Source organism: Cibotium barometz, chromosome 31 (assembly GCF_041138505.1).
Source record: "Cibotium barometz isolate CiBa-2024 chromosome 31, ASM4113850v1, whole genome shotgun sequence".
Taxonomy (NCBI): Eukaryota; Viridiplantae; Streptophyta; class Polypodiopsida; order Cyatheales; family Cibotiaceae; genus Cibotium; species Cibotium barometz.
In genome coordinates this window covers 19,584,981-19,605,894 of record NC_141076.1, presented here as the reverse complement: position 1 = coordinate 19,605,894, position 20,914 = coordinate 19,584,981, and the positions used below count along the sequence as shown (strand labels likewise).

The 20,914-nt window shown below is 39.7% G+C and overlaps 1 protein-coding gene across 1 annotated transcript; it reads left to right on the top strand.

Moving 5' to 3' along the window:
* The first annotated feature begins 15,272 nt into the window (after positions 1-15,272).
* On the top strand, positions 15,273-17,087 carry LOC147620585 (NAC domain-containing protein 79-like). Its single transcript, XM_086825438.1, has 3 exons — positions 15,273-15,929; positions 16,115-16,374; positions 16,693-17,087. The coding sequence occupies exons 1-3, from the start codon at positions 15,728-15,730 to the stop codon at positions 16,996-16,998; spliced, it is 768 nt and encodes a 255-aa protein (XP_086681564.1). The 5' UTR covers positions 15,273-15,727; the 3' UTR covers positions 16,999-17,087.
* Positions 17,088-20,914: the final 3,827 nt, after the last annotated feature.

Here is a 20,914-nt window from a genome sequence, read left to right as displayed (position 1 = left end):
CTATGTATAGGCGCATAGTAGGAAGCTTGATCTACATGACGATCACCAGGCTAGATTTAAGCTATGTTGTTGGGTTGGTGAGTCAATTTATGTAGGTTCCTCGGAAGCCGCATTTGGATGCATTGAGATGCATACTGAGGTATGTGAGGTCTACTTTGCATTGTGGACTATTTTATGAAACATGGATAGAGATCTGTGTACATGGATACACAGATGCTAATTGGGCTGGTAGTATCTTAGATAGAAGATCTACTAGTGGCTTTATGTTTTCTTAGGGGAGTGCTGCTGTGACTTGGAACAGCAAGAAGCAACCTACGGTTGCTCTATCTAGTACTACAGAGGCCGACTGAAGAGGTGCTGCTATGGCAGCATGTAAGGTAGCTTGGTTGAGAAAGCTACTTTTTTGCAGATTTGGGTCTATCAGTGGATAGACAAGTTGTCATTTTCTGTGACAACATTAGCAGTATACAGTTGACTAGGAACCTAGTTTTTCATGCTCGCACCACGAAGCATATAGAGGTCCACTACCATTTTGTCAGAGCAAAGGTTTTGGCAGACGTTGACCTTGTTTATGTCAGCACACAGGATCAGGTCGCTGACATCTTCACCAAAGCATTGGGTACAGAGAAGCTCTGCAGATCCAGGGCTTTGCTTGGTGTACATGAGATGGAGTTGAGCTCGAGGGGGAGTGTTGAGATATCGAGCTCATCTAGTGAGGCAATGGACACTGATGACCCGCCTAGGGGATAGGCCCCATACATACTCCACTGGCGCATGGTTGGTGAGATCATGGTTGATATGCGGCCAGTGGGATGACCGGCTATATGTGACAGCCATTCTAGAGACTCACATAGTTAAAGCGCCAGCTCATTTAGTTGGGTTCACACTATAGAGAACCCTAGTATGTATTTGGTTGAGTACCTTTTCATATTGTGTGTACTCTTATCTTTGTATATGGTGTATTGAGAGTGTTGCATGAAGAAGAAAAATATTTTTAGTTTCTCACCTTGTGTGTCTTTAAGGGTTTTCTGAGTATGTGTATGCTTGCAAGAGCTCAAGCTTAGAAAAAGGTGTAGAGAGAGAAAAAAGAGAGTGAAGATAGAATTGGTGAGAGAGAGAAAGAAACAAACCTTAAGATTTAGAAAAGTAGAGAAAAAGCTTTTTTGAAAAGAGAGAGAAGGGTTTTGTTTGGGAGAGTATAGAAAAGTACAGTTGGTGAGAGAGAACAAGGGTTGGTGAGAGAGGACAAGGGTTTTGGGAAAGAAAAATAAGCTTTTTTGAAAAGAGAGAAAGGGATTTTATCTGGGAAGAGGAGTATGGAAAGTGCTATAGAGGGAGGGAGAGAATGCTTTTTTTTTTGGGGAAGGAGGAGGGCATTTTGAATTTGGCGGGAGAGGGAGAGAATGCTTTGTCTTTTTGGGGAAGGAGGAGGGCATTTTGAATTTGGCGGGAGGGGGGGCTTGGAGAAAGAGAGAGAGAGAGAGAGAGGAAGAGAATTCTTTGGGGGAATGGGGAGGGGAAAGAGAGACCACGTGGAACGTAGGGAGAGAGAAAGAGAGAGGAAGAGCACGTTCTTTGTGAGGGGGGGGGAGAGAAAGTGCATGGAGCGCAGGGGGGAGAGAGAGAGAGAGAGAGAGAGAGAGCAAAAGCACGTTCTTTGGGGGGGGAGTGAGCGTGTGGAACATAGGGGGCATGCCCCCCGGGGAGAGAGAGAGAGAGAGAGAGAGAGAGAGAAAGAGAGAGAGAGAGAGCAAAAGCACGTTCTTTGGGGGGGGAGTGAGCGTGTGGAACATAGGGGGCATGCCCCCCGGGTCAAAAACCCACATTTATAAATCTTGAAGAAGATAACTCATCACATCGTCCAAAGTATGTCATAGAAAACGAGCCACGTAAGAAACAAGGTAGGTGATTCAAATTTCCAGGTCCTCCTATTCCTTTAACTATACAAGTGGTGAAAAAAATGTAGAGGGAGAGACAAGTGAAGCAGAGCTATAGGAAATTGTGAACAGTGACATACACGATTCAATGTGGGATATATGTCGAACATCTGTACATAGCAAGGTAACTTGCCGAGGATGGTTAGGTGGCCAAGATGGCAAGTGCAAAAAGAGCATCAAGAATTACGGGCACGGTGTTCCAGCTCCTTCTTGAGAGTATGTAACACCATTTGTCAATCACCTGCTAGACTTCGATTGTTTGGCCAGTGGGACGAGGTACAAACTTGACTGTGGATGAGATTTGAGAATTGGAGGCTGGTCCTTCATGTTGCAATAATAAAATGTGTGACTATTTACTTTTTTATTTTTTAAAATGTTTCAGCATGGCTATATGTCAATTCCTTGAATATGTTCATTCCATTCATCTACTTTTTTAAAAAAAAAGTGGATAGACATGCATCTACTTTTCTAAATTTAGGGAAAAGCCATGCATGTACTTTTTTGAATTTAGGAAAAATCCAAGCATCTACTTTTCTAAATTTAGTGGGTAACAATGCAAAGTAGCTTTTTGCTTTGTGTATCTATAAATTTGACCCTTTCCTCTTACTATAATCCTCACTTAAAAATCTTGTTGCCTTCCTCTCCCTCTTATTGCCTCCCTCACCCCTCTGATTGTATTTCTCTCCCTCTCTATTGTTCTCTTCCTTACAACCCTCAAGACCATGAACTACCTTTGTTCACCTCTAATGGCTTCTTCTGATGGCCCTAGCAATACTTTGAAGGAAACCCTAGAAAGGGTTGTAAAGATTTATGCAACAAAATGGGCAGAGGTGCAAGAGAACATCTCAGAATCATGGTAGTTGATTCTCAAGATTTGTTTGTGTGAAACATGAAAATTGGAAGCACTATCGGTACTTGGCAAAGTTTTGGATATATTGCAGAAGAGGTGGAGGAGGCCTTATGGGAGGAGTTGAAGAATAAAGTAGCCCAAAAGAGTGTATAGGTGTAGGATCCGTAAGGTAGTTATAGTATGTTTTTAATTTTAAACAATGTTAGATTGCAATAGCCCATGGAATAATCTTTTTTTGGAATAAAGTAGCTTCAACTCTAGATCGTGATGTCTTTTGTATTAATTGTGGATTTGTTGTTGTTATAGTTAATTATATCAAATTTTAGGTTTATTTTATGTTTTGAATAGTAGTGTCATGTTCTTATCTCTCTCACTCCCTGTTCCTCTCAAAGAATTAGGCCATGATCTTTGTCAATAATTGAAAAATTATTGATCTTAATAAATTTACATTCTTCATTGCTTCTAACGCAAGGCATTGTAGATAGCTTGTATGTAATAATCTTGAAATTATTCACCTTGTTAATTGTACTCACATGCAAAGATATGCCATCACATGCACATACAATAGCATCCAGATGCAATAACATCCTTATGTAATAACATCTGGATGAAGAGATTATGTATAGGGAGGGTGGGACAAGGAGAGAGAGAGAGAGAGAGAGAGAGAGGGTGGGTGGGAGAGTGAAAGGGAGGGAAGAGGATGGGAGAAAGAGAGAGAGGGTAGTGTGGGACAAGGAGAGAGAGAGAGAGGGAAGAGGGTGGGAGAAAGAGAGAAGGGAGAGCAAAAGGGAGGGTGGGAGAGATGAGAGAGAGGTAGGGTGGGAGAAGGAGAGAGAGCGAGGGTGGGAGAGAGGGACAGGAGAGAGAGGGAGGGTGGGAGAGTGAAAGGGAGGGAAGAGGATGGGAGAGGGAGAGAGGGTAGTGTGGGAAAAGGAGAGAGGGAAGAGGGTTGAAGAAGGAGAGAATGGAGGGCAAAAGGGAGAGATGAGAGAGAGGGAGGGCAAAAGGGAGAGATGAGAGAGAGGGAGGGTGGGAGAAGGAGAGAGAGGGCAAGGGAGGGAGGAGAGAGAAAGGGAGAGAGGGAGGGTGGGAGAGATGAGAGAGAAGGAGGGTGGGAGAAGGAGAGAGAGGGAGGGAGGGAGAGAGGGAGGGTGGGAGAGTGAAAAAGGGAGGAAAGAAGGAGAGAGAGGAAGGGTGGGAGAGAGGGGGAGGGAGTGTGAGATAAGGATAGAGAGAGAGGGATTGTGAGAGAAGGAGAGAGAGAGAGAGGGAAGAGGGTGGAGAGAGGAGAGAGAGGGAGGGTGGGCAGTGGTGGGTGGAGATGGTAGTGGCAATAGTTAGAGAGAGATAGTTCAAGCAGAGAGAGTCGGGATACCTAAGAAAAGCTCCCTCCACCAAGATCCCTCAAAAATTACACTCTTTATTTCTCCTTGCACCACACACACTGTGGGTAGTGGCAATCCTATTCCCCCTTCTGGGACCAACTCCTTGCCTAGAGGAATTCTTAAGTTTCCTAAGAAACCTTTCCCTTTTCTAGGACCTCAACATATAGCTCATGTAGTGACACCCATGAGAAACGTCGAGGAAGGACCACTCATTGAGGATGTTTGCCATTTATATGCCAAAACTAGATCCCGCACAAAGATCGATGGGATACAACTGATACCCTATGCTGAGTACAGATTGTGATGTAGAGTTTGTAAGGATGTCTGACAATAGCTCGGCTCCTGTTTACAAGATGTCAACCTTTGTCACTTGGAGAAACCAATGGGTTATAAGCCACGAGAGTTGAATTATATGACCCTCAACCAACCTTTAGCTTGCGATACTTATGGTGTCTAAGTTGTGGCATAACTCACATCATACAGGATTTCTCAAACAAACCTCCTCCAGGAAGCCATCAAGGGCCCACAACTCAATTTAACATGCTAAGTGCACTAAGAGCAAATAGCTCTTCGGTGATCACCAATGTGATGGTCCTCACATGAGCCCAGGCAAAGGTCATGGCTCTTTATAGTTCAAAAGACAAGGAGAGTGTTCCAAAGGACAAAAAAAGCGAGAGAGGAAACAATGTATAAAGTCTTGACCCTCGATAGAACTCATTTCTAGAGCTAAGAAAGAGGGTAGTGTGATCATTGAGAGTGACAATGAGGATACAAAGACTTCTTCTTCCTTAGAAGATGCACCTAGCGATGAAATCTTGACATGGCCGAAAAAGTTGTGGCTACAAGTCCTAATTGGAAGAAATCCTAGGTGCTTCCCGCGACAAATTGACCAAATATCCAAGTTCTCAAGAAGAAACAGTGAGATTCAATTCTTGCTAGAGGGACCTCTAGGACTAGTACAACCAGATACATACAAATTTAAACCCAAATTGCCCTTACATATACGATAGTAAAAAGTTATAAAAGAAAGCCGTCCTCAGTTTTCCAAAAATCCCCAACAACTGATTCCGGTTTCAAATTTGGTTCAACCAAAACATAGGTAGTCCAAAACCTTTAAAATATCATCTTTTTCATGATTACCTAATCAACCAAGCCACAGCCTAGACCTCTCAGTTTCCATCAGAGCAGCCAGATGAGTCTAAACCTAACTCTTTAAAGACTATTCCCTTGTACCTTGGCTCTGAAGGTGCAGTTACCTCGATGAGTCTCTTTTCGAGAAAACCAAGAAAGAAAAGGACACAATAAGGATGTTTTCAATTCTGTTCGCTCCAATCATAATCATATTGGGTGAGTTCCTATCAAGAGATCCCAGTCTTTGGCAAGATGTAAAGGAATGGATGCATGTACTCTTGGGACGACTCGAACCTAATGAAGATAGCCACTCAGAGACTGAATAGAGCGAGAGTGATGACAATACTAGGGAATTGTACAAGGATGTTTTTATCAACAAGATTTGCAAGTACTTTGAAGGTGAAAAACTTAATGCCACCATGCCCTTGAGACTACGAACCGAAACAGACACAGCCCTGGCAAGGCTGGAGTGAGTATCACTACCAAAAACTAATGGGAAAAATAGGGATCACCTACACTAACAAAAACCACTTTGAAGATAAAATTAGCTGATGGTAACCTCACTTTACCCATGGGAGTGGTAAGAGTGAACAAGTTGACCTTATGTGGATTGACTTTTGTTCACATATTTGTAATCATGGACTTCAAGAAATTAACCACTTAAGATGTGAACTTAAGCAGGCCTTTTATGAGACAAGTTAAGATGATCCATGGCTGGGGCACTGACCACATGTTCTTGCAAAAGAAGGATAACATCATGAAGGTCAATCTTCGAAATTGGAGTTTTCACCCAACATCTAAACACCCACTCGACACGATAATGATTCAGTTACCACCTGGAAGGAAGTAGTAAAAATGATGCCAGGAGTGTTTGCCTTGTTGAAAAGTTCTGACACATGATCTCTTATCTTTTAAATTCAACATTAATGTGAATGACTTTCCTAAACCTGTAGAAGATGAGAATTGGTTGCACATTCTAGTAACAATTGATACAGTACTACCTAAAATACACGGTTCTCATTTTTGTGATGATGATGGAAATGAGATATCTCCTATCATGAGACGATGGACGCTATTTTGGATCCATGAACTATACAAAGAGTTGAGTTTAAAAAATCAACAGCTCAAAGACTCCTTAAAAAGGACACAAGACACCCTAGTTCAGCTTTAGTCATCACTAAATCTCCTCGAAAAGTCACGTGTAGTTCAAAACGACTACAATGGATACTTGAGAAAAATCAAAAAAGAAAAATGTCAAACTCCTCAAGGTTTTTGGTGAGGCAACGGAAAAGAACCTTGAGGGAGGGGGGGAGCGAGGCCCTTGGTCAAAGATTCCACATTTTCCACTATAGAAAAGCACAAAACTAAGACTATAAGGATAAATAAACAGTGTAAATTTATGAAGCAATCACCTAAAGATAAGCCAAGAATAAGCTTTAAAACCTACTGCTGCACAATGGGTACAAATAGTTGTGAACCTTGGTCCAGCTTGAAACTCTGAAACTCTCAACATGAGCCTCATGCTTGCACTTGGATAATTGTATCCACCAAGACTGGTTGCACTCAATTGTTGGCAAATATTGATCAGAGTGCCTCTTTTACAGCTTGTTGTAGAAAGCATGGTTATGTTTAGGTTCACCTGACCTGCATATCACAGATTCTTTAAGACAAGGGTTAAGTGAAGGATTAAACTATTGTTTAGAAATTTGTTTAATCAAATCTTGGAAAAAATCATGTGGAAGGAAGTTTTGTGGTTTTTCCCGTAGGATACCTAAATGAGGAAATTGTGTTTGATAGAAAATGGATTCAACGGTACTAGCTTGTGTGTCATTAATGCCCAACTTCAACGGGAAACCCTCACAATTTCCTTGCTTCCGCTCCACAACCCCAATGATTACAGAAACATCTCTAGAACATACTCCTCTTCAGAAAGGATACCAAACCCTTCCCTCTCAAGAGGAGATGACTCTACTTAGGAATCAAGTAAAGAAGACCTCTGCAAAGAAACCCCAAAAATCACCAATTCAACAACCACAAGCTCAATCTTGCCAACAGTGGGTGCATAAGGACACATTGAAGAGCCATAAACTCCAATAGGAAGTCTAGTCACCTTCATCTCAAAACACTTGCACTCTTTTGCTTCTCTATCTAGCTTTGATCAAACAATCCAAACATCAGAGAATAGGAGAATACGCACACAAAAACAAGATGTAAACTTTTATACTCTACAAGCACGTCACCAACATCAGATAGGTCACAAAGAGCCCACACATTTTCATTCATTTAGGTGAAATATGGACTCTCATGTTTTCCCCTTAAGGATTTCCACGCATCCTCTCTCTAGAAAAATGGAATCATGGTGGAATTTTTGCAAATCAAATCAAAAGTTGGTGGAGATTTCATATTTAGAATCTACTCTTTGAGACCTTTCTAATGATATATAGCATGATGGAGTAGTTTTGCATATTCAAGGACTTCTTATGTATACAAAACTACCCATCATGCTATATATCATTAGAAAGGTGTGGAAGAATAGATTCCAAATGTCCAGAATCCACTCACTTCTGAGTTGATTTGCAAAAATTCTACCATGAGTCCATTTTTCTAAAGAGAGGAGGTGTGGAAATCCTTAAGGGATAAAAATGAGAGTCCATCAAGGATTTCTAAGGAAGTCTTGTTAAAGCTTGTATATGACACAACGGGTCGGGTATTACTTCTCAATAGCATTAGGGAACCTCAGCTATCCAACTCTTCTAGATCACAATAGAGTGGCAGCAATCAAATGATCATAAAATCCAAGGTATTCAAGGTACCCCAATATAATAGACACTTGTTGGCACAAAAATTTCCATCATTTGTCTCAACAAAAATGCACCAGCATTGGAAAATCAAAGCAAAGCTAGTTGATCTAGACAAGGGAAAAGAAAAGGTTCTCCATCAACTGTCACTTGAGGAGGAGATGGTAATTAAAAGCTTCATTACCGAAATACTCTCCACCTCAACCTCACCTTTCTAATGAGAGATTGAATATGATGACTAGTCTGAAATAATCATCTTTAAAAATAGGCTATTCCCTAACCCTTCCAATTAATAAACGGCCACAACCAAGATTAGGAAGGGAGGAGTCGTACACTCACAATCATTTAAGTCACTCGAAGCCCAGAATGTGGTGGTGGAGAGTTTAAAGGTTTTAAATTTCCATCTGAACTAACTTATTGTATTATTTTATATAACCTTTGAGTTTGTTGTAGTTTTGTCTTGTCACTCATGCTGGATGAGGTGCGCATAACACTTGAGGGGGGACAAGCATAAGAATAAAAAATACTACCACTTCTTTGTATGGAGGAGAGAGGAGCCGTTTTATTAACTTTTGTGCCACCGTCTACATCATACACACACTTGTGCACTCTCACATCCCACACATAGTACATTCAAACATGCACGATGCACTTGTTAATAGAACCTCAACTCTGACAGCCACATCACTCCTCATGTTTCTCTTGCACTGCATATTATTTTGAATGTTTCCTCAAACATATAAGTAGATAGGTGCTTGCATCTATCAAGAACATGCATTTGACACTCTTTTTAACAATGAACCATGAGCTCCGAAGACACATCTAGCTTGTGGTGGAAAAGATAAGAAAAGGTTTTGGATGTTTGCAATCAAAAAGGGGTGGTCATTCTCAATTGGTTGCCCGAACCATGCAATGTCTACCCAGAGCAGGGCTTTAGATGTGTGTAACATGGCCTATTCTCACATTTTCATTTCATATTGTACTCAATGAGGATGGCATGGCTTGTATAAAGGCCATCATCCTATGCACTTCATGAGAGATCTCAAGTTACTTCTCATTAGTTCACCTTTTAAGTGTTGCAGTGAGTATGAACACCTCTGGCCATTAAGTGGCATGCATATAAGCAACTTTAAGTAATGGGAAAGGAACAATCCCTTGAGTGTTGAGAGTCCTTGAGTGTTGATTGAGAGTTTTCTCTTGCTCCTTGTGCTCTAGCTCTCTACCCTATCCTCTTTCCCTCTAGGTAGTGCTTGTGTGAGAGTCAGTGTGTGTGAGAGTCTTTCCCTCTCGCCTTCTTGGTCTTTCCATGTCTTTCTATAGTGAGAGAGTGAGTGAACTATTGTCTTGCATGGTGGACCATGGTCTTGCAACAACAGGGAGTGCCAAGCTCTATCGAGGTGGGTCTTCTAAAGTGCTAGCTTGCATTCATGTTGTTGCCTCTCACATAAGATGGAGGGTAAGCTACTAAGTTTCCCATGACATGCAGAAGGAATGTCCTCTTCAATAAGCTAGCTCCTTGTTAGTGAGTGCTGTGTATTTGGGCTTTCCATTTCACTATGCAAGACCATAGCCATCTCTCTCGATCTTGTCTGCACTAGAAGACATTGCTCTAATTCGTCTTGGCCGCCCCAGGGGTTTTCAAGGGTGCTCTACAAGCTGGTGAAGATGGTTTTTGGTTTCATCAAGTCTATAGTGAGATCCAAACTCTTCATCAAATCTACAGGTGACTTTGGTAAAATAGATATTAAGCATTCAATGTTTGGTCAAATCTTGTGTTTCTTGGCTTAATCCTCTACTAGACTAATTGCTATTGATGGCCTTGAAAGAGGTTGAGCTCATTTGAATTCTAAGGCCCCAGATCTGGACTCCCCGCATACTCTGTTTTTTACACATAAAACAGAGGGTTAATCTGTTAATCAGTGATTAATCAACACTAATCACTATATTTTGGTGCAATTGAGGGTTCAAATTAACCATTGGGTATCTGATACAGATCCTTATAACTTCAGATTACAATTCGGAGATAGTTTGATACTCCAACCATTCAGTACAGATTTGTTACCCTTGGTTTAATATATTTATGCTGATAAATCTATTGTAATCACTAGATTGATTTGTAAAAGGGTAGACACTGCCCTTGAATCTTGAAATTGGATCAAGAGGTAAGACCCCCTTCACATCATCACATGAGCACAGTACAAGAGATAGCCAAAGTTATTGGGGAGCAGTTTTATACATGGCAAACAAAAACCATGTATTTTATGAGGAAAAATCTGTGGGGGCTAGTTGAGGGAAGAGATGAATGCCTAGAGGTGAGTGGGGAAAATGAGTGGAAGTGGGTAAAAGATGCATGGGATGAACTCAATAAATTATTTGGCACTCAAGTAAAAAATTTGAAGATGAATCTGTTAATGCAATTCTACAAACTGGATATGAAGGAAAGTGAACCTTTAATCACACACTTGAACAAATATAAAAGCATTAAGCAACAAAACTGGCAGCCATTGGCAAAAAGGTAGAAGATGATGAGGCACTAGCAGTGCTTATGAAGAGTGTGGACAAAGGAGAATATGAAAACATTGTAGCAACCTTAAATAATGTACTTGAATTGAAGCTGCACGAGATAGAAAAGGAGCTCTACTAGAGCAAGAGACCAGAGTCAAAGAGAAGAAATGGCTGGACTCAACAGGCAGGAGAACAAAAAGCACCCGAGGAGGATTCTCTCGAGGACGAGGACAAGGAAGAGGCAGAGTAGGAGGAAGGACCTTCACTTGCCACAACTATGGAAATCCAAAATCCAGGACACATGGCAAGAGACTGCTACAGCAAACCCAGTGAAGAAGGAACGACATCGGCAAACTTCATCGAGGCTCCTATGGAAGTGGAGTCAGATCATCTTTTATGAGAGAGAGAGAGTGAGAGAGAAACCCCACAACCCAATGTAGCCTGCCCCAATAGAGTAAAACCACCTCTGAGCCACCGATGATGTAGGCCATGTGGTAGATGTATGTGTGAGCACTTTAGTCAAGGTCACAGGCACTTTTAGTAGCCTTGGACACATAGAGAGAGAGAGTGTCAAGGACTATGAGTTTAGGGACTTGAGGCACTGGTCATGGACTATCAAGTAAGAGGGAAACTTGGTATAGAGCCTAGGTGTGCTAGGATTATTCACTTGAGGGGAGGTGTTGAAATATACAAGTGAATAGGGTGTGTGCGGGAACAAGCCCTTAGCAAGAGAGTGTAAAAGAGAATCTGTAAATGTGAGAGAAGCTGTGAAAAGGTGAGAAGTATCTACTAGGAGAGAATAAAGGGTAGCATGAGAAGATTTAGGAGGTGTGAAGATATTCTGGGAAGAGGTGGAGAGAATGAAGCAAAAGAGGTGGAGTTGATCAAGGAGAGATCAGTGGGATTAGATGCTTGGATGTAAACTCTATAAATTGAGGCATTGGCCTAATGAGAATTTGCTGGTTTTTTATTATCCATGCCTACATTAAGCTTTCAGTTAATTGCTCATTAATCACATCTTAATTATCATCTAATCTCTTTCTAATGATGTTTATTCTAGCATTTGATCCACCATAGCTCATCACATTGCTGTAAATTTAACAAGATCTAGATCACAAGGAGTAAGAGCACACTCTCGATCAACACCCAATAACTCATTGGGCACCCACTTATTATCTAACCTTATCTAGTCTAGTCTAAGCACACATTGAGTGGATGCCATCACTTTCACTTGGCTCAGTTATCCCTTAATGAGTATATCATTAATAAGAGAAATTATGCAGAAAATATAATGATTGGAACAAGTTATTAATTTCCACTTGGGTGCACAAGACAGAATGAGGGTGGACAAGGACCTTTTAGGCGGTGCCCATTATGTGTGTACATCCTTTAGTGACTCTGCACTACTTCTGTATGCTCCTGGCTCATTGTAGATGGTTTGTCTCCATGTGTGACCAATGCAAACTTCCACTAAACTTGCGAATGTAGGTGTGTGCATTGTTGATACATGTCAGTGGTCCATGTTAACCTCGAGTTAACAATAGGCTTTCAGTGCCTTAGTGAACTTAAGGGTATATGCTCTCTATAACAATTGATGCAGGAAAATGATGTAGAAAAATGATGTCTCTCTCATCGGCATAGAAAATGATCAGGAGATTCTTTCTTTTGCACACAGATAGGCCCGGTGCTAAATCATCGACCTTACATAGGAAACTCTTCTCTCTTGCATACATAATTGGTGAAGCTCTTTTCCTAGCATGTCATATGCACAATAGAGTCGGCACAACAACATAACATAGTAAGAGTGGTGAGTCTATCATGATATCTCTTTCAGTTCCCGTTTAATTACATATATTATACAACATGATGCTAGGGCTCATAGCAATTTCACATGAGCTTCAATATCCACGCTTATATAGGCAATCTCGACCAACACTAGACATCACCTCGCGGGGTGCACTACTAAGAAACCTTATGTATCATGTCTGTTCAAGGGGTATTTAAAAAAGCCCTTACCTATGAAATTTTCATGAATAAAATGACCCCTTTTTCTTTATGATTAAAAAAACCCCTTCTGTAAATATATTTTTATAAATTTACAGTAAAATTGTGAATTAATAAACGCCTTCATTTTAAATCATGTGCTATACTTAGATATTCTTAGGTGAACTCCTCGATGACATCACTGAATATACATAAGCTAGGGACTTGAGTGCATCTGATCTCTAGCCACACAATTTTATACACAGTCATCGGTACATGAAATAAATAGAAGGCAAAGCATCACACATCCTCATGCGCAAGTTAAGACAAACACAAAGGTGGCATAATACACATAAACGTTGAAGAACTAGCATAATCCAATCAAGGGAGACTTTCTTTCTCTTTGCATTAAAGATTATAGAGCCGGCCAACTTGTATTCAATAGAAAAAAAAACTTTGTAACCACATTTTCTTGCTTTTCACACATGTAATAGCCTTTAAAAATGTTTACTAGAAGACCCTTAAATCTTTGCATTAAGGTTTACAAAAACCTTACACATTACCTTAGACAAAAAGGTTTATCATAACCTTAGAGAATAAATGAGGTTTCATAAGACCTTATAAAAAAGTGAATACGTGAAGAGGCTATATACATTCAGGCATATAAATAATAAAAACACATCCCTTTAAGAAAAATAAACCCCCACTTAAGTTGCCTCATCATTGCAAAGAGAGGAGGCATGGACGCAACACAAAGATGATGACAAAGACAAGTACAAATTAAAAGCTCAAGACAATCTCAGGAGACTAAGGAGTGTTTGCACCACACATGGTGGCTCAAGGATCATCTAATCACACAAATCAAGTGGAGTGCGACATGATCTAATTATCTTATGCTTGGAATTTAATTTACATTTAAAGTGATTGAATTCTTATAATAAAAACCAACACACACATTATTTATCTTGTCTTGTATCTTTGTAAAAATTATTAATATATAGCATAGCATGAACTCATTATCGTTAATCATCTTCATTGATTAAACTAATTATCTTCTTGAAAATTGTAATTCAGTAACATCTTAATTATCTTCAAATTAATTATCTTCAAATTAATTATTTCATTATTGCCTTGTGATTGAGTGTTCGTAAAGTAAAGAATTAATAAAGAATTGTGTGCCGTAATACACGTTATTGAGAAGAGGAAATCAAAACTATCACCACATATTTATTGTGTATCTTGCATATTCTTTCTACATCGTGACTTTTCGTTGAATTCAAGCTCATGGTTGCTATCACCATAGTGTTGATTTTTTGTATTCATGAGGGTTACGATATTCTCTTAATGGAACAAATAACTACTCGACAACATGCACAATTCAAACATAGATATTATTAATAGTAATATACAATGCATTAGTGATTGGTAGGGCACCAAGTAGAAGTATTTATTTTCATGTTTCTCTATGATATGTGGATGTAAGATACATATTCATTTAGAGAGATTCTCCATGCTCTTTAAAAAGCAAGATAGGCAATAATCATGAATATTGAGAACAATGAATTAGGACAAAAACAATTTGCATACCATTATTAGCCAAGTTGGAGGTGCTATTCTAGGTGGTGCATGATGTAGATTTTGAAGGATGTGCTATTCTAGGTGGTCCATGATGTAGATTTTGAAGGATGTGTAAAGTGAAAAGTGTGTATACAGTGTTTGATTGCATAGTGTGCAAGTAACCATGATAAGAGGTGAGATGTCATGGCCTTGAGACGTCGCATGTCCTTGTCTTTCCTTCCCTTAGTTTGGTTTTTGCATACATATCATTATCCTCACAACAACTGGTCTCTAAGAATATCGCTCAACGTGTCCAGTCTTAAATTTTCCCATGATTGTTACCTTCACCACAGTAGTAACTCCAATTCTCACCTGTAAGAAAATCTCAAGTCCCATGGAGGCTTAATTTTTTATGAACATCAAAAATCAAAATTTTGGGATATACATGTATATATGTATGTGTGTATGTGTAACAATAATTTAAGTGAATCTATTGACTTGCATTTAGAAGGAGTTGAAAGTAAAACGGCTGACAAAAATGATGCGTGGTCTGATGTCCCATGTGAGGGGTGAGTATGGACATCTTAGAAGTTAGAAAAATTGTGCATGATGAGTGAGGCACAAATCGATAAGGCATGTGACTTAACAAAGTTATTCTAGAAGGTGATTCAACCCGAACTTGGAAGTGTTTTCTCAAGCTCTTGGTACTTGGTACTATCCACACTCCTACCTTGAAGTTGTAAAGATTGCCAAGTAAAAATGAATTCCCAAACATTGAGTTACTACACGGTAAGATTGTCGTGAGAAATCTCGAGTTAACTAATCTTTCTTTGTTAATCAAGACGTACGCGGCTTGCAGTGTATTATTATAGGGCTTGCAACGTGGAGATACGGGAGAGGGATTGCCCCACAAGACCAAACCATCCACGTGTTCTATTAAGCTGCAACAAGCCAAGCCACGTTTGTCTCTTTTGAGATTCTATTATATCAAAAGGATAGGCAACAAGAAAGCCATCTTTTCAAGCATGCACACAAATGCACTTCTGGGATGCATACGCAAGGCTGGATGTACACTAGAGGTTCTTGAATTCTCTTACTTGACAGCAAAATATCACTTAATTGTTTGAGTAATTAAGTGTGCATATGTATCCAGATGATTATGGTATGTGAGTGGAGATAGAATCCCTGTGTGACAAATATATTGGCATCTCTTTCCATCCCTGTGTGACAAATATATTGGCATCTCTTTCCATTCCACCTGGCTTGATTTAAATGTTTTGCCTTTCAATTGTATTCTCTTTACTTTCCAGTCTATTAAGAACTCTAGTCTTCCCTTGGATTTCCCAACTTCATCAGTAATCAGATGATAGCCCTATACTTAAATAGGCACCAGCTACATCCCACCCATTTCAAGCAGCTTTAAGAAGAAGAATGTCAGATAGCTTTTAGGTGGGCCAAAGATATTGTATATACTAAACTACATTCAAAGAGTTTGAACTAGAGGAGTTCATAATATTTGTGTATTTGGTTCTCATATTCAGAGACTGAGACAGAATCATAATTAGGATATAATATTCACAGATGATTATCATGGAAAGCTTGCCACCGTGCGATGGATATCATCTAGTACGGCAGCCATGGCTACCACCTGGCTTCCGGTTTCATCCAACGGACGAGGAGCTGGTGACCTTTTATCTCTCCAAGAAGATCGAGGACGCTCAGTTCACCGCGTTAGCAATTGCAGAGGCAGACCTTAACAAGGAGGAGCCTTGGGAGCTTCCGGGTAGGTTTAACCGCCTTGCACTAATCCTGTGTAGAGATACCGTGCTACGATGACGTCAATTCTGCTTAATGAGCTTGCGTAAGGTTACTAAATACGTCATAATAATATTTAGGGACAGGGCTGAAACTTTCAGTCCTTTACTGCAGCAACGTACTTTCTTCTGTTAATGCGATGATGGTTGATAGGGCGAGCTACGATGGGGCAGGAGGAGTGGTATTTTTACAGCGTGCGTGACCGGAAGTATCCCACGGGAGTGCGCGCCAATCGGGCCACCCAGGCGGGTTTCTGGAAGGCCACCGGCAAAGACCGCGAGGTGATCGACACCACGAATGGGCGGATCGTGGGCTTGAAGAAAACGCTGGTTTTTTACATGGGCCGCGCGCCCACGGGCCGAAGAACCAACTGGGTCATGCACGAGTACACGAAGCTAAACACTGACGTGAAGGTGACATACGTTGATTCGATCACACAAAAGCACACGAATAATGATTAAAATGTTGCTTAGCAATGCGTTGCATTACATCCTTAGCATACATCTTGCTCCATATGTTCCGATTGAAAAAGAAAAAAGGATTCATGGAGTAAAAAAAATAACCAATAGTAAGAGCCGTGCCTCCAAGGACGACTTGCATTGTAAGGTGCCCCAGGACAACTTGCATTGTTTACATTACTTGCCTTGTGGTCTAACCAAGGTTTTCATCATGACTTGCACTCCTCATATTACGTGCCTCGTGGTCTGACCAAGGTTTTCATTATGTCACAGGTTGGTGAATGGGTTCTTTGTAGAGTGTTCTTTAAGAGTGCTGGAGGACAAAAGGTACCATTACCAAAAGTGCATGACAAACTCTTTGATTATAACCATTGTGATGGTGCAATTTTGTCTACCCTTTTGGAAACACAATTCTCAGCTACCCCTTCGTCTCCACACAAGACTACTATTCCCAATATCGTTTTACCTGTTTCTCCTCTTGATATGTTTTGTTCCTCTCCTTCCTCCTCTCTACCTTTGTTTTCTCAGGATGAAATACTCAAGGATCTTCATGACCGAATACACGCACGAATATTGTAAGCCGATTGCATAATAAATAGTATGTGAAGCTTTGAATGTACCCATTTAAACTTCATATTGTTTGGCTGCATAATAAATAGTGCGTGTAAATATAGATATTCAATGGAGAATAACTTTGGTCTATAAAGAAAACCTATGGTTTTACTCTTATTTTTTTAAATAGAAGTATGAGAAAATGTGCATTGCTTAAACAACTTTTCCTTGTAAACGAGAAGGTGATCTATGATACCTTGTCTAGATTAATGTTACCATGAAGACAAATGTTTCATGTAATCCTTAATACCTAGTGGTAATACCATGCAAGTGCAAGTGTATTGGTTGCAATATTCTCCTTCCATGTACTAGTTAAATAATATAGCTTACATATGTGTATACAAAAACAAATTATAAAACAACTATGGGCTTGAAAGTGCACCATGATTCAACTCTACTCCTTTTGAATAGCAACATGAAAGAAAATAAGCATCACAAACTATTTTAATTGTAAACATTAGGTTACTTTATGACCTCTTAAATTTACATTTACTACTATTACAATACTTTCCGAAAAAAATATTTATCATGTATTTGTGTTTACTTCATTCTAGGTTTTTCACAATAAACATCTTATTTCCTCCAGTTAGTAGTGGTTTTATTACTCAAGTATATGTATGCCATGAGATTGTAGATACTAGATAATGAACTTATTTGGTTAAATAATTTGAACCTTGAAAGGCCTTGGTTAATTTTTAGGGGTTCACTCTATAGAAAGCCTATATATCACATGCATTCAGGGATTTGTTTAAAATCACCTCCCTATAGATTTAAAGTGTTTAAACAAGCAACCCCTTTTCTATACAAAACTTACGATTTGCCCATTAAGAATACCCTTTACATAAGTACATTTATGTCACTACAACATAACCCACCACCCGTAGCGACGCTTCTTTGCGTCGCTACTACAGGTGTCACTTCAGGCATCGCCATGGTACATTGCTTATGTGACTCTGGTAGTGAGGTTAAGCGACGCATACATCATGTCTTAAGTGATGCCTATTGTTGCTTAGGCATCACTTAGAGATGAATGTCTCAGTGCATCGTGTAAACGATGATAGGAAATGCATAAGCGACACGCAATGCATATTTTAAATGATTAAAAATTGGCATTACAGTGTGACAATTCTTTTTGTCGCTCTAACATCTACACAATACAGTGCAATGGTTCTCTCTATCTCTCTCACACACACATACATACAATTTCAAAGTACTCCTTTTCTCTCTATCTCTCTCGACTCAATTTGGGTTGAGCACACAGTAAAGAACTGTCTCTCTCCCCTCGAAGGTCAAGCACATAAGTGAGAAAAGATCAGTTCAACATGACTGATTATAACATCAGTAAGCACATAATTATACTTCAACAATTTACATCTGTGCACAAAGTTGAATAAAAATAAAAGGTTATGTAAATATATGTAAGTGTACAAAGTATATAAAGTGATCAAATATCTGCAAATGGTAAAATATGATGAGTACAAATGGTAGAATGTGAGGCCAGCATAGTCTACCTAATCCTATACTTATGTCTATGGGTAATAGTACCTATAACTATATACAACACCTCCAAATACAAAATGGGGCTTGAAACAATCTAGGGATCTAGAGAAAGGAGGAGGAGGGTCCTCTAATCTCCATGAAATGTACCCTCATCATCCTCATGGTCATCCTCCTTTGGCGTAGGTTGCTCCGTTCAATGTAGATTTGTGCCCAGTGGCACTCTATCGATCTACCTCATCTCGTCGTGCAACTCCTATGGTTTAGAAAACTTAATTAGTTGATGCTTGAATATTAGAATCTAAATGAAATTTAATGTAGATTACTTACAAAAGTTGTTAATGGAGGTAGCTAGGTCTTCATATGCCCATAACCTTGATAGGTGGTTTTTTCTATCTCCTAAGGAGTGTATGGGCTCCCGACCATAGTCCTTCACCTGTCATTTAAGAAACACATGAGTTATGAGTTTATATAAAGAACATATGATGATACACACCTACATGCACATATAAGACAAAATGTTAACATTCTAATATGAACATACAAAAGTGGCAACAAAGCCCTTCTTGCCCATCCTTCCAAGACGTGATGTATGCCCAGCCTGTAGCCTAGCTTGTGTTGCATCCTATAGACATATGTTCGGAATCAAAAAACATGTGTACATAGACCTAAGATTTAAGCAGACACTAGTACATAGCTAGAGAATAAATATTACATATCTTTTGCTGATCCCAATGTGTCCTGAGTCGCATCTCTCGCCACCAACACCAAAAGGCTCTCCATGACTAAGGATGCATACTAGTGGGGTGGTGGGTATTCTCCACCACCACTGAGCAATATCTCCTACGCATTTCGAAGTCACATCCAAAAAGTTAGAATAAAAAATAAATGCATGATCAACAACTAAGAACTATGGAACACTCGCCTAGCAAGGTGTCACCAAATTTCATATCTTGTAAATATAGGTTGCAACAAACAATGAGTCTAAATATAGATTACAACTAGAGATAATACTAGGTTCATATGAGTGAAATTGAGCATGCTATGAATACTTTTACTACAAATTCATACATAACTGACTTTAACAAATAGGTGGTGTAATTTTTATTTTGTTCCAATGGAAAACAGGTTCCCACTCATCCTCCAGTATACTACCTCCTCTAGCATGTCTATGAGCTCCTATGATAGGGCGAGGAGGTGTGTCCTCATCCTTATCGATATCTTCTGTGATTCCCCCTAGATCTTTGCAGCATGAAGTTGATGAGGCACATACATACTATGAGCAGAGAGTTCCATGTTGGTGTGTGAATTGTCGAGGCACTCACAAAAACACAATGGCAATGTTGTATCCACTTTGGAAGATGTTATGATACACCAGTACCACAGAGACAAGATCAGTCTATGGTAAGTCATATTTCTTTTTCTAAGAATTCTACATTGACTCGTTCAAATTCAATATCATCTTGATAGATGAAGTGATATACAACATGCATTTAGGTACAATCATCATGGAAAAATATACTTGTACATATTTCTGATGTGAAAATGGCTTTCATGGGCTTGATAGATCTATGCTTCCTCGCACACGTGCCACAATCAAACTGCTCTTTAGAAAATGGAGGCATGTGTGCACCAATTATCTCCTGGTTCTCACTCTGAGACGTCTGGCAATCATGTTGGAATATGTTGGAATTTATGATCAATGTCATGGTCTAAGGTTAAAGCACACAATAAAATGTAAAAGGACCATGTAATATGAAGAGAATCCAGGTGAATGAAAGGGTCAAACCCCACTTGAAGTAGGCGAGTTTTAGAAGATTCCCTGGAGGCTATATTCTAGGGAGCCATGTGGGGGGAGATGGCCTTGGATGCTCTTGATGAGATGTAAGCAATGATGTCATTCAAGCATGTACACTTTGGCTATAAAATGGTGGCCCTCCTAATGAGAAAAACACGAATTTATATGCTATGTGATGCTCCTTATTGTGCTATCATTATGTTCTCTTAATCTTGGATTAAGTACTAGTTAATTACACTTTTTTTCATGTGACCACCATGGCTTATCTTGAACCACCATAGCTCTTTCATCACTCCATGCTCTCATTAAGCTTGTATTATCACTCATTATACTTTTCCCAACATGGTATCAGAGCCATGATTATCCCTAGGCATAGTAATTAACCACATTGATTAGTTTTTCATTTTTTCAAGCTTTCCATTAAAGCTTCAATGCACCCCCTACTGGTCTTTTGCTTCATATGAGCTCTATATTACATCAAATCTCAAGCTTTTTGATTCAAAAGAGAGCTAACAGCCGGCGCAATCTACACCTAGCTCCATTTGAGCTCCCACGAAGTACACGCGGCGAAATCAGCTCTGCAAACAG